Source organism: Microcaecilia unicolor, chromosome 6 (assembly GCF_901765095.1).
Source record: "Microcaecilia unicolor chromosome 6, aMicUni1.1, whole genome shotgun sequence".
Classification (NCBI taxonomy): domain Eukaryota; kingdom Metazoa; phylum Chordata; class Amphibia; order Gymnophiona; family Siphonopidae; genus Microcaecilia; species Microcaecilia unicolor.
In genome coordinates this window covers 77,395,964-77,410,272 of record NC_044036.1, presented here as the reverse complement: position 1 = coordinate 77,410,272, position 14,309 = coordinate 77,395,964, and the positions used below count along the sequence as shown (strand labels likewise).

At 46.6% G+C, this 14,309-nt stretch overlaps 1 protein-coding gene across 1 annotated transcript in view; it reads right to left on the bottom strand.

Annotated features, from left to right (window-relative positions):
- Nucleotides 1–1,192: 1,192 nt before the first annotated feature.
- The window catches only part of PTBP2 (polypyrimidine tract binding protein 2), a 191,809-nt gene continuing 178,692 nt past the window's right edge, over nt 1,193–14,309 (bottom strand). Inside the window, 2 exon segments of the mRNA XM_030208338.1 lie at nt 1,193–2,695; nt 2,863–2,940. Coding sequence (XP_030064198.1) covers nt 2,563–2,695; nt 2,863–2,940 — 211 coding nt within the window. The 3' untranslated portion in view covers nt 1,193–2,562.

Sequence of the window (14,309 nt, the reverse complement as noted above, 5' to 3'; positions counted from 1 at the left end):
CTTACAGCCTATGTTTTTCATCTTTCTCCAAGGAAATCAATCTGTTGCTATATCTGAGGAGCCATAAGGAACAGTGGTGGCTCTTCCCCAATTTACCATTTAGAACCAAATGGCTGTGCTATCATAGCAGACTCTTCTTTCCTCCAACATCACTCTTTAGAGGTTGTCGAACCTTCTCCATGCTCTAGACCCGAATGAGGGTCCTCCATGGCTCTGGGGCATCCGTAACTTACCTCCGGTGTTGTTGAGTACACTAGCTGCAAAGTCAGGTAAGTCCAGTGCAGCAGCATAGAGGGAACCGCAAAGACTATAGCATAGCCTTTCAATTATGCGAGCACCCTCAGCAGGGCTGTGGATGACGGGAAGCCCTCTACTCTGGTAACTACTCATGGTTAAAAGCAGTGAGCAGACTTTTAGATTTGTGATGTTTCAAATTTAGTGTGCTGGTTGCCCCAGATGTTAGCAACCTGGTTCTCAGCTAACTGCCTTTGCTCCTCTTTTTTTTTTTTTAATGAGAAGCTCCAGAGTGAGAAATGGTACAGTTAACTGGGGGGGGGGGGTCCCCTTTACAGTTTTAATTCTCTTTTTTTTTTTTAATTGGCTTCTCTAAGACAGCCCCCGCTCTACTGGGACCCAATTCTCAAACAGGTCCAGGGATCAAGCACAGAGTACACTAGGAGCTACAAGGTAAAATACTAATGACTATGGATAAACGGTACCGTTATAGGACAAAGCTCACAAGTTATTAGTCTATCTCCATATGCTGGCTGGCAGGTATAGCCCACAGGTTCTGGACTGGTTTAGCATAGATGATAAGGAAAGAACTATTGGAACTTAGGTTCTAAAAAGAAGGTAAAGAGAAAACAACCTACAATAAAAATTATATCTTGTATAGGAAATGTGTTGCATTCGTTCTTCTGCAAAGTTCTTTGTACTTTTCAGCATTTACAAAGCTTTTCCTGATCACATATTCTTAGTTGTGCTATAAATCCATAATAATCATGTCTTCCCACTCTAGCAGAGAATAACCATGCATTCAGGAGCACAGTGAAATAGAAAACAAAGAAGAGAAGAAAGAAAAGGCAGCAGAGAAAGACAGAAGAGGTGAATACAGAGCTATAGAAGTGTTTATTGAGCATGCTACAGAGTTAAGCAGAGTACACACAGAATGAAATTAAACTGTCAAACCTCCCAACTTTGTTAGAAAATTAATTTTTAATTGTGCCGCTTTGAAACTATACTGAATTTTACATTTCTAAAGATGTAAAAACTCAACTAATAGAAAATATACATGACCATTTTTTCTACATAGATAAAAGAATCCATGAATCTTGAAACTAAGTACATCAATTTCAAAAGGTATTGGTCATTTAAACAGAATCAAGTTACAGTTCCAATTGACAAAAAGAATTGTTCTCAAATTAATTTGACCTGTAGATTCTGAGTCATGTTTATAGTAAATTCAGGTCTGTTGCTAAATACAAAATATTTTGAAGAGATTTATTAAAACTGAATATTACAATGCAAGGTAAATTAAGACTAAAGGCACATAAACTTTGGTCCCACCTGGTTGTCAGTCATAAAAAAACTGCCACAAAATGAATCTTCCTGCAAATTATTGCAGTACACTTTCTTTGTCTGTAAAATACATGCATCAATTCCTGAAGTAGCAAGGCCAATCTGCACATGCTCAGAAATCCACAACCATATTCCAAATTTTAATTATAAACTAAGGATGGCAATATATACCTAATGCACATAAGTCATGTCAACTTCAAAAACATCTACAAAAAAATATTCAGCCACAAACAAGACATTACTTAGTGCCAACATTTATAATGATACATCTCAAGAGTGTGTACAAAAGGTTAAGATTTCACAATGGTTTCTATGTAGGGGTCAAACTTATAGAAATTGCTTTATCATTCTTTAAAAAAGTAATACTCTTTCTCTTGTACATTTTAATTGATGCCTACAATCAGAACTGATTCTAGAACAGAATGAAGAGAATCAAATTAAAGGCCAATGTTCCAAAAAACAAAAATCCCTAACTTAATTCTCTTCTTATTAAAAACTTAGAAAGACAAAAAGAACACAACTTCTAAGCAGAAGCCATAGCTTAACCTTTTTACACACACCTGCCCAGATATGTTTTAGTTCTCATGTAAATATGTGCCCCAAACAATGAAATTCCTTTCTAGTAAATGCTAAAAATCTTCAGCAACACTAGTGTTCCTTTATAAGGCACGCATCAACTTAAGTTGAAAGACAACCAAGGGATTAAATTTAACTTTGTTTTAAACAAAAAACAATACAAATAAACTAATGGCTGCCTTAAAACAACAGATGGAAAACCCTAAGTTATCTTCTCTGCTTCTCTCTCATGAATGTTTTTATTTATTTTTCTCATTAACCGAGGAATGATAACAGCACAAAAAGCAAAACAAAATGAATCAAAAAAAAAAAAATTAAATCAAACTCTCTCTGGTCCCCGCTTTCCCAAACAGTCAATAGGTGACAATATACACTGAACAATGCTATAAATCCTTAATTTGTGCCATTTCAAATAGTTGACTTGGAGAAAGACACTCTCAGGTGATGGTTGTCTCCAAGGTTGTAATTATGCAGATCGATTAAGGCCTGGGTAGCTTCTTCAACTGTTGACATCTGAAGAAGGGCCATTTTGTGATCTCTTCTGAAACAAAAGCATAAAATTATAAACTCATCCTATGCTATAAAAGGATCTATAAAAACAGCCCATATACCCAGGGAAGGATAAATAATTTTCTGGCATAAAGACTTCTTTAGTGCATGGAAGTATGTATTTTGTTCTTGAAGACAAAAATAAGGAAAAATACTTACTGAAAAAATTTAAATGCTTTCACAGTGCCTCCAGTATTAGCAAAAAGTGCACGCAGGTCATCTTCTGATACCGAAGGTCTGCAGAAAAAGATAAAACCTTCCATTAAGATTATTTTTAATACAAAACTGTCATCAATTGCAATTTTCACATTAGGCCTTGCAGTAAAATTCTAAGTCACAACAGCAGTGGTTTAAACTTATATACAACACTAAAGGAAAAGTATCTGAATCAACAATATGCAAAAAAAAAAAAAAAAAAACCCAAAACATTTTGCAGCAAAAAGATTGATTTTATCTTTCCAGTAAAATCTGTGAAAAAAATTACAGACTTCATTAATTTTTCCACCAAAAAATTGGAAAACCTTTGTGGAAATAGCCAAATTTGAAGCAGGTCCCAAAACTCTGAACACAGTCGGCCGTGGACAACATCAGGCTGCATGACTGCAAAGGTAAGATATACATAAAAAAAGTTTGAACATTTCACTTGACTCTGATTTACAGCTATTAAGATTCAGTATCACTGGAGGTTTTTATGCCAATGATGCGAGTACTCCATAAGTATACGACAGTGTAACTGCGAAGTTCGACACGTGACGCTTTTCCTCCAGTTTATAAAAGATGATCACACACTGTTGACAATAGAAAGGATTCTATTTGATTAGCTTGAAGAGTCTTTTCAGAACACACAGAATGAATGCAGAAGGGACAAGTAAGCGAAGATACTTACCTGTAGCAGGTATTCTCCGAGGACAGCAGGCTGATTGTTCTCACATGTGGGTCAACGTCCGCGTCGGTCCAGGAAACCAAAATAAATAGTTTTTTGCCTAGACTCTTCTGACGCGTGATTCATGTGCACCACACATGCGCAGATGACTTCCCGCCCATTGTGCGAGCATGCCCCTTAGTTAAATCAAAACGCATAGAACTAGTAAAAACTCCAAAGGGGAGGAGGGCGGGTTTGTGAGAACAATCAGCCTTCTGTCCTCGGAGAGTACCTGCTACAGGTAAGTACTTCGCGTTCTCCGATGACAAGCAGGCTGCTTGTTCTCACATGTGGGGTATCCCTAGCAACCAGGCTCACGCAAAACTATGAACATTGGTCAACTGGGCCTCGCAACACAGAGGACATAACATAGATTGACCTGAAACCATAAGAACTAACTGAGAGTGCAGCCTGGAACAGAACAAAAATGGGTCTAGGGGGGGAGTGGAGTTGGATTCTAAACCCCAAACAGATTCTGCAGCACTGACTGCCCAAACCGACTGTCGCGTCGGGTATCCTGCTGAAGGCAGTAGCGAGAAGTGAATGTGTGGACTGATGACCACGCTGCAGCTTTGCAAATCTCTTCAATAGAGGCTGACTTTAAGTGAACCACTGAGGCAGCCGTCGCGACATGGCCCTCTAGAGACAGCCCAGATTGGGCATAAGTGAGGGAAATGCAATCTGCTTTTTCCAATGGCGACTCCCCTCCTGTTGGGATCGAAAGAAACAAACAGCTGGGCAGACTGTCTGAAGGGATTTGTCCGCTCCACGTAAAAGGCCAATCCTCTCTTGCAGTCCAAGGTACGCAAACTGCTTTCGCCAGGGTGGGTATGAGGACGGGGAAAGAATGTTGGCAAGACAATTAACTGGTTCAGATGGAACTCCAACACCACCTTCGGCAGGAACTTAGGGTACGTGCAGAAGACTACTCTGTTGTGATGGAACTTAATATAAGGTGCATGCACTACTGAAGCTCACTGACCCTACGAGCTGAAGTAACAGCCACCAAGAAAACGACCTTCCAGGTCAAGTACTTCAGATGGCAGGAATTCAGTGGCTCAAAAGGAGCTTTCATCAGCTGGGGGAGAATGACGTTGAGATCCCATGACACTGGTGGAGGTTTGACAGGGGACTTTGACAAAAGCAAACCTCTCATGAAGCGAACAACTAAAGGCTATCCAGAGATAGGTTTACCCTCTATACGGCGATGAAAAGCACTAATTGCACTAAGGTGAACTCTTACGGAGTTGGTCTTGAGTCCAGACTCTGACAAGTGTAGAAGGCATTCAAAGCAGGGTCTGTGTAAAACAAGAAAGGGGATCTAGGGCCCTGCTGTCACACCACACGGCAAACCTCCTCCATTTGAAAGAGTAACACCTCTTCGTGGAATCTTTCCTGGAAACAAGAAAGACTTGGGAGACACTCTCTGAAAGACCCAAGGAGGCAAATCCTAAGGTCTCAACATCCAGGCCATGAGAGCCAGAGACTGGAGGTTGGGATGCAGAAGCGACTCCTCATTCTGGGTGATGAGGGTTGGAAAACACTCCAATCTCCACGGTTCCTTGGAGGACAACTCCAGAAGAGGAGGGAGCCAAATCTAACGCAGACAGAAGGGAGCAATCAGACAGGTTCTGCAGTCTTGCTTGAGTTTCAGCAAAGTCTTCCCTACTAGAGGTAGGGGAGGATACGCATACAGGATGCCTGTTCCCCAATGCAGGAGAAAGGAATCTGATGTTTGTCTGTTGTGGACCTGAAGTCTGGAACAGAACTGAGGGAACTTGTGAATGATCTGAGTAACAAAAAGATCCACCGAGGGTGTGCCCCACACTCGGAAGATCTTGCGGGTGACACCCATGTTCAGTGACCACTCGTGAGGTTGCATTTTCCTGCTCAGCCTGTCGGCCAGACTGTTGATTACACCTGTCAGATAAGTGGCTTGCAGAAACATGCCGTGATGGCGCGCCCAAAGCCACATCTGGACAGCTTCCTGACACAGAGGGTGTGATCCGGTGCCCCCTTGCTTGTTGGTGTAATACATGGCAACCTGATGTCTGTCTGTCTGAATTAATATAATTTGGTTGGACAGCCGATCTCTGAAAGCCTTTAGAGCATTCCAGATCGCTCACAATTCCAGGAGATTGATCTGAAGACCTTTTTCCTGAAAGAACCAGGCTCCTTAAGTGTGAAGCCCATCTACATGAGCTCCCCAACCGAGCAGGGATGCATCCGTCGTCAGCACTTTTTGTGGCTGAGGAATTTGGAATGGACGTCCCAAGGTCAAATTGGATCGAATTGTCCACCACTGCAGAGAATTCCGGAAGTCGGCGGACAGTTGGATTACATCCTCTAGACTCCCCACAGCTTGATACCACTGGGAAGCTGGGGTCCATTGAGCTGATCTCATGTGTAGGTGTGCCATGGGAATCACATAAACTGTGGAGGCCATGTGCCCCAGAAGTCTCAACATCTGCCGAGCCGTGATCTGTTGAGACGTTCGAACTATGGACACCAGGGACAGGAGGTTGTCTGCCCTTGCCTCGGGAAGATAAGCTCGAGCTGTCTTCGTGTTCAACAGAGCTCCAATGAATTCCAACTTTTGAACTGGGGTGAGATGGAACTTTAATTGATCATGAACCCTAGTAGTTCAGCACCTGAATAGTCATTCACATGGACTGTAGAGCGCCTGCCTTCGAGGTACTCTTCACCAGCCAATCGTCGAGATAAGGGAACACATGCACTACTCCCAGTCTGCGTAGCTACGTTGCGACTACTGGTAGATACTTTGTGAACACTCAGGGCGCAGACGCCAGACCAAAGGGCAGTACACAGTATTGAAAGTGCTGAGTTCCTAGCCGAAATCGAAGATACTTCCTGTGAGCTGGGAGTATAGAAATTTGTGTGTAAGCATCCTTAAGTCCAGAGAGCATAGCTAATCATTTTCTTGAATTATGGGAAGAAGGGTGCCCAGGGAAACCATCCTGAACGTTTCTTGGAGAAAAAATTTGTTCAGGGCTCTCAGGTCTAGGATGGGATGCACCCCCCCCTGTCTTTTTCTGCACAAGGAAGTACCTGGAATAGAATCCCAGCCCTTCTTCCCCTGGTGGAACGGGTTTGACCGCTTGGGCCTTCAGAAGGGCGGAGAGTTCCTCTGCAAGTACCTGTCTGTGCTGGGAACTGTAAGAATGAGCTCCCGGTGGGCAATTTGGAGGTTTGAATTCCAGATTGAGGGTGTATCCTGACTGGACTATTTGAAGGACCCACCGGTCGGAGATTATGAGAGGCCACCTTTGGTGAAAAAATATCAACCTCCCTCCAACCAGCAAGTCGTCCGGCATGGACACTTTTACAGAGGCTATGCTTAACTGGAGCCAGTCAAAAGCTCGTTCCCTGCTTTTGCTGGGGATCAGCACGGGCCTTAGATGCATGCTGTTGACGAGAACGAGTGAGCTGGGGCTGAGCCTGGGAAGGCTGTCAAGAAGTAGGAGTGTACCTACACCTAGGATAGGAACAAGGAGCACTCCTCTCCCACCCAAAATATCTCCTAGATGAGGAGGTAGTAGCCGAAGAGAGAGAATCCATAGCATCATTATGCTTCTTGATCTGATCAACAAGATCCTCTACTTTTTCACCAAAAAGGTTGTCCCCCCGGCAAGGAACATCTGCCATTCGCTGCTGGACTGAATGATCTAGGTCAGAGACCCGCAGCCATGAGAGACTACGCATCACTATACCTTGAGCAGTGATCCTGGATGCTACATTGAAAGTGATGAACGTAGCCCCTGGCCAGGAATTTTCTACATGCATTCTGCTGCCTGACCACCTGGCGAAAAGGCTTGGCTTGCTTCGGAGGGAGTGCATCAACCAAGCTAGACAGTTGCCTTATCGAGTCCCGCAAGTGAACACTCGTGAAGAGCTGGTATGATTGGATCTTGGCAGCGAGCATCATGGCCTGATACGTCTTCCTCCCAAAAGAATCAAGAGTCCTAGCTTCTCTGCCTGGTGGCACCGAGGCATAGTCTCCAGTACTCCTAGCTCTCTTGAAGGCAGAATCCACCACCATAGAATTGTGGGGTAACTGAGACCTCATCAATCCAGGTTCACCATGGATCCGATACTGGGATTCAGCTTTCTTCGGGGCCACAGGGCCAGACAGAGGGGCTGACCAGTTTCGCATAAGGACTTCCCTTCAGTACCTTATGCAGAGGGACGGTCACAGCCTCTTTAGGTGGAGAAGAATAATCCAGGACCTCGAGCATCACAGTCCTGGGCTCATCCTCAACCTCCACAGGGAAGGGAGCAGCTGTAGCCATTTCCCAGACAAAAGAGGAAAAGGAAAGACTCTCCGGTGGAGACAGTCTCCTCACTGGTTGAGGGGAAGGTTCAGAGGGAATCCCATAGGACTCATCAGAAGAAAAGTACCTGGGATCTTCCTCTGACTCCCATGAACGCTCCTGCTCAGTATCGGATACGACCTCTGTCAATGTACTCCGACACTGAACCTGCCTCGTTGCCGAGGAACGAGGTCCTTGATGGTGATGTCGAGAGGCCAACGCTGATCAAACTGCGGTGAAGCTCCCTCCACTGACGTCAAAGGGGAGTCGACCTAGGTGGCAGCCGATGCCGCAGGCGGCACTGTGGTCAGGGACCTCACTGCAGAAGGGCCAGACACCGCTGCAGAAGATGGTACAGAAGGCGCAAGCACCCCCGACACCGAAGCTGACTCTCGTAGCAATCTCTCCAGAAGTTCTGGAAACAAGGCCCGGATGCGCTCGAGAACGCTACGGGGTCGGTGGAACAGGTAGTGTCAGAATCCGTGGAGGCTTGGGAGCAGGTACCGGGCTGCTAGGACACCGACACATCAGCACCTCCTGTATTGAGGGGGAGCGATCCTCTCGGTGCCGACTCTCTCGATGCCCCAGAGCTCCCGGTACCGTGTGTCAAAGGAGAATGATGGCAGTGCTTCTTCACCTTCGCTCGGCATAGAGACTCCTCGGTACCAATGAGGACGTGATCTCCTCGGGGCGGGGCCCGACGAAGGTCGGTCCCGGGGGGCCTGCGTAACAGGAGGCTTCGAGACAGGTAGAGACCTACTCGACACCTCACTGCTCCCAGCGCGAGTTGTCTCTCAGCAGCCATTACACCTCTCTTCCCGACGTCGATGCTCCTTTCAATGCCAACGCCCTTGGTACCAATGCCGACGTCGAAGGACCAGACTGTGCCCCAAAAAGCTTCTTTCGTTGGGCTTTGGTCCATTTCTTCATAAGAAGACACAGACTATGTGGCTGGGCTATGGTCGGGCCCAATGCACTGGATACACCAGGCGTGGGTATTGGTACCTGAGATGGTCCGGTTGCACTGAGTACAACGTTTGAAACTGCTGGGTGTCTTCGATGACATGGAAGGGAAAACGGCTTCGGCGAAATCAAAAGACGCTTTTGTGCCCGATAAGAAAAAAGGGCACAAAAATAAGAGAATAACCCAGCCGTGACGAAAAACAAAGGAAACTTGAAAGGGGAGAAAAACTAAAAGTACACAACGGGAACTTCTTTTTTTTTTTAAACGACAATAATAAAACAGAAAAATTAGGAGAAAAAACGAAAACTCGAAGACTCCTGGGCCTGAGAGGAGCGCAGAAAAAACCTACCGCACCTCAACACGGAGAAAAGGCAACTAAGGGGCATGCTTGCGTGACGGGCGAGTTGTCTACGCATATGTGGTGCACGTGATTCACGCGACAGAAGACTCTAGGCGAAAAACTATTTATTTTGCTTCAAAATTTGTTCCGTTTCCTGGACCGATGCAGACGTCGACCCACATGTGAGTACAAGCAGCCTGCTTGTCCTCGGAGAATGTAGGGATCTCCAGTGTAGTGCTACTGTAAACTTATTACCGTGCTTTAAACAAAATTTTTTGAGAGATGAAAATCAGCTACAAGAGCTACGTCCACACCTCCTTAAAAGGAAAACTTAGGGCTGGGAAAATGGAAATGACCTAAATAATCCATGCTGCAATAATATGTGAAGTGGTTGCAATTGATCGAAATGAGGAAATTCCATTTCTTCAGTTTCAGCATTTCTAGTATAGTCAGGACATTAAAACAAGGAGATTCAGACAATGGCATATACAGTAACTGCCGGATTCTATATATCATGCCTTAATTTCAGCACGGAAATCGAAGCAAATTCTATAACAATGTGCGTAACTTAACTGGTTAACTAGCTAATCAGTGCTGTCAATAGAATGTTAACAAGCAATTATTAGCACTAATTGGCATTAAGAATTATGCACACAACTTGCTAAGCATATTCTGTAACGTGGTGCGTGTAAATTTTAAATCACGTAGTTGAAAAGTGGGTGTAGGCATAGGCGGGGCATTTCTAAAATCTATGCACATTGTTATAGAATACAATCGCTCTGCACCTAATTTAGGCATCGGGATTTACGTCAAGTAAAACATGGCGTAAATGGCAGAGAGTAAATTTGGTCCCATGGACAGGTGCTCGGCATATTCTTGGCTCGCGGAAATTTAAGCCTAATCTATAAAATCTAGGCGTATTTGTTTTCTGCATGGAATTTTCAGGCGCCATAAATAGAATCTAGCCTTAAGTTCATTTTTTAAAAATGTGTAATTAAATTAAATTACAAATTTAACTTAATGTGGACTCTAATACAAAACTTTGGCAGTGACAATTACTTTTGTAAGTCATTATTCTTTCTCTATGGTTTATTTATTTATTGGGATTTATTAACCACCTTTATGAAGATATTCACAAAAGGCAGTCTACAGCAGGTACACGTTAACATAAAACTTTAAATTTTGTTAACAGCATAACAATAGTGAAATAACCATGAATAAACAAATACAATAAAAGAGGTAAACTTGAAAACAGTAAATTGAAACCTAATTAATAGAACTACTGTGAAACAGTATCAAAAATAGCGAATGATACATACCTGTAGCAGGTGTTCTCCGAGGACAGCAGGCTGATTGTTCTCACGACTGGGTTGACGTCCACGGCAGCCCCCACCAACCGGAACAAAACTTTGCGGGCGGTCCCGCACGCAGGGCATGCCCACCGCGCATGCGCGGCCGTCTTCCCGCCCGTGCGCGACCGTTCCTGCTCAGTTGAATGACAAGCAAAAATTATGAAACGCAACTCCAAAGGGGAGGAGGGAGGGTAGGTGAGAACAATCAGCCTGCTGTCCTCGGAGAACACCTGCTACAGGTATGTATCATTCGCTTTCTCCGAGGACAAGCAGGCTGCTGCTTGTTCTCACGACTGGGGTATCCCTAGCTCCCAGGCTCACTCAAAACAAGAATCCAGGTCAATGGAACCTCGCAACGGCGAGGGCATAACAGAAATTGACCTACGAAGAACAACTAACTGAGAGTGCAGCCTGACCAGAATAAATTCGGGTCCTGGAGGGTGGAGTTGGATTTAAACCCCAAACAGATTCTGCAGCACCGACTGCCCGAACAGACTGTTGCGTCGGGTATCCTACTGGAGGCAGTAATGTGATGTGAATGTGTGGACAGATGACCACGTCGCAGCCTTGCAAATCTCTTCAATAGTGGCTGACTTCAAGTGAGCCACCGACGCTGCCATGGCTCTGAGACTATGAGCCGTGACATGACCCTCAAGAGTCAGCCCAGCCTGGGCGTAAGTGAAGGAAATGCAATCTGCTAGCCAATTGGAGATGGTGCGTTTCCCGACAGCGACCCCTTTCCTATTGGGGTCGAAAGAAACAAACAATTGGGCGGACTGTCTGTGGGGCTGTGTCCGCTCCAGATAGAAGGCCAAAGCTCGCTTGCAGTCCAATGTGTGCAACTGACGTTCAGCAGGGCAGGTATGCGGCCTGGGAAAGAATGTTGGCAAGACAATTGACTGGTTAAGATGGAACTCCGACACCACCTTTGGCAGGAACTTAGGGTGAGTACTGAGCACTACTCTGTTATGATAAAATTTTGTATATGGAGCATGAGCTACCAGGGCTTGAAGCTCACTGACCCTACGAGCTGAAGTAACTGCCACCAAGAAAATGACCTTCCAGGTCAAGTACTTCAGATGGCAGGTATTCAGTGGCTCAAAAGGAGGCTTCATCAGCTGGGTGAGGACAACGTTGAGATCCCATGACACTGCTGGAGGCTTGACAGGGGGCCTTGACAAAAAGCCTCTCATGAATCGAACGACTAAAGGCTCTCCAGAGATGGCTTTACCCTCCACACGATAATGGTAAGCACTAATCGCACTAAGGTGATTCCTTACTGAGTTGGTCTTGAGGCCAGACTCTGATAAGTGCAGAAGGTATTCAAGCAGGTTCTGTGCAGGACAAGAACGAGGTTCTAGGGCCTTGCTCTCACACCAAACGACAAACCTCCTCCACTTGAAAAAGTAACTCTTTTTAGTGGAATCCTTCCTAGAGGCCAGCAAGACACGGGAGACACCCTCAGACAGACCCAACAAAGCGAAGTCTATGCCCTCAACATCCAGGCCGTGAGAGCCAAAGACTGAAGGTTGGGGTGCAGAAGCGCTCCGTCATTCTGCGAAATGAGAGTCGGAAAACACTCCAATCTCCATGGTTCTTCAGAGGACAACTCCAGAAGAAGAGGGAACCAGATCTGACGGGGCCAAAAGGGCGCTATCAGAATCATGGTGCCGTGGTCTTGCTTGAGCTTCAGTAAGGTCTTCCCCACCAAAGGTATGGGAGGATAAACATACAGGAGGCCGGTCCCCCAATGGAGGAGAAAGGCATCCGACACTAGCCTGCCGTGTGCCTGTAGTCTGGAACAGAACAGAGGCAGCTTGTGGTTGGTCTGAGAGGCAAAAAGGTCCACCGAGGGGGTGCCCCACTCTTGGAAGATCTTGCGTACCACTCTGGAATGGAGCGAGCACTCGTGCGGTTGCATGACTCTGCTCAGTCTGTCGGCCAGACTGTTGTTTACGCCTGCCAGGTATGTGGCTTGGAGGAGCATGCCGAACTGGCAGGCCCAACGCCACATCCCGACGGCTTCCTGACACAGGGGGCGAGATCCGGTGCCTCCCTGCTTGTTGATGTAATACATTGCAACCTGATTGTCTGTCCGAATTTGGATAATTTGACAGGATAGCCGATCTCTGAAAGCCTTCAGTGCGTTCCAGACCGCTCGGAGCTCCAGGAGGTTGATCTGAAGATCCTTCTCCTGGAGGGACCACAGTCCTTGGGTGTGAAGCCCATCGACATGAGCCCCCCAGCCCAGGAGAGACGCATCCGTCGTTAGCACTTTCGTGGGCTGTGGAATTTGGAATGGGCGTCCCAAGGTCAAATTGGTCTGAATGGTCCACCAGTGCAGTGAATTGCGGCAGCTGGTGGAGAGGCGGATGACATCTTCTAGATTCCCGGTGGCTTGATACCACTGGGAAGCTAGGGTCCATTGAGCAGATCTCATGTGAAGATGAGCCATGGGAGTCACATGAACTGTAGAGGCCATATGACCCAGAAGTCTCAACATCTGCCGAGCTGTGATCTGCTGAGATGCTCTGGTCTGGGAAGCCAGGGACAGGAGGTTGTTGGCCCTCGCTTCTGGAAGGAAGGCCTGAGCCGTCTGAGTATTCAGCAGAGCTCCTATGAATTCCAGAGATTGGGCAGGCTGGAGATGGGACTTTGGGTAATTTATCACAAACCCCAGCAGCTCCAGGAGGCGAATAGTGCACTGCATGGACCGGAGAGCTGCCGCCTCCGAGGTGTTCTTGATCAGCCAATCGTCGAGATATGGGAACACGTGCACTCCCAGCTTGCGCAGATACGCCGCTACCACCACGAGGCACTTCGTAAACACTCGTGGGGCAGAGGCGAGCCCAAAGGGCAGCACACAATACTGAAAGTGCCGTGTGCCCAGGCGGAATCTGAGATGTGAGTGTATGCGTCCTTTAAATCCAGGGAACATAGCCAATCGTTTTTCTGAATCATTGGCAGAAGGGTGCCCAAGGAAAGCATCCTGAACTTTTCTTTGACCAGGAATTTGTTCAGGCCTCTCAGGTCTAGGATGGGACGCATCCCCCCTGTTTTCTTTTCCACAAGGAAGTACCTGGAATAGAATCCCTGCCCTTCCTGCCCGGGTGGTACGGGCTCGACCGCATTGGCGCTGAGAGTTCCTCTGCAAGTACCTGCTTGTGATGGGAGCTGAAGGATTGAGCTCCCGGAGGACAATTTGGTGGAAGGGAGGCCAAATTCAGGGCGTATCCGCACCGCACTATTTGGAGAACCCACTGATTGGAGGTTATGAGAGGCCACCTTTGGTGAAAAAATTTTAACCTCACTCCGACCAGCAGATCGTCCGGTATGGACACTTTGATGGCGGCTATGTTCCCGTGGATCCAGTCAAAAGCCCGTCCCCGGCTTTTGTTGTGGAGGCGCAGGGGGCTGCTTGGGCGCACGCTGTTGACGGGAACGAGCGCGCTGGGACTGTCCCTGTGCCTGATGAGGCCTTCGGGCTGGCTGGGTGTCCCTACGCTTGTTATAGGCTTAGGGCGCAGCCTGCCTGGCCCGGGAAAAACGTCCACCTGCTGAGGTGGATGCTGAAGGCACCCGGTGGGAGAGCTTGTCGAGGGCGGTTTCCCGCTGATGCAGTTGGTCCACCAGCTGCTCGACCTTCTCACCAAAAATATTATCCCCCCGGCAAGGGACGTCGGCCAGTCTCTGCTGG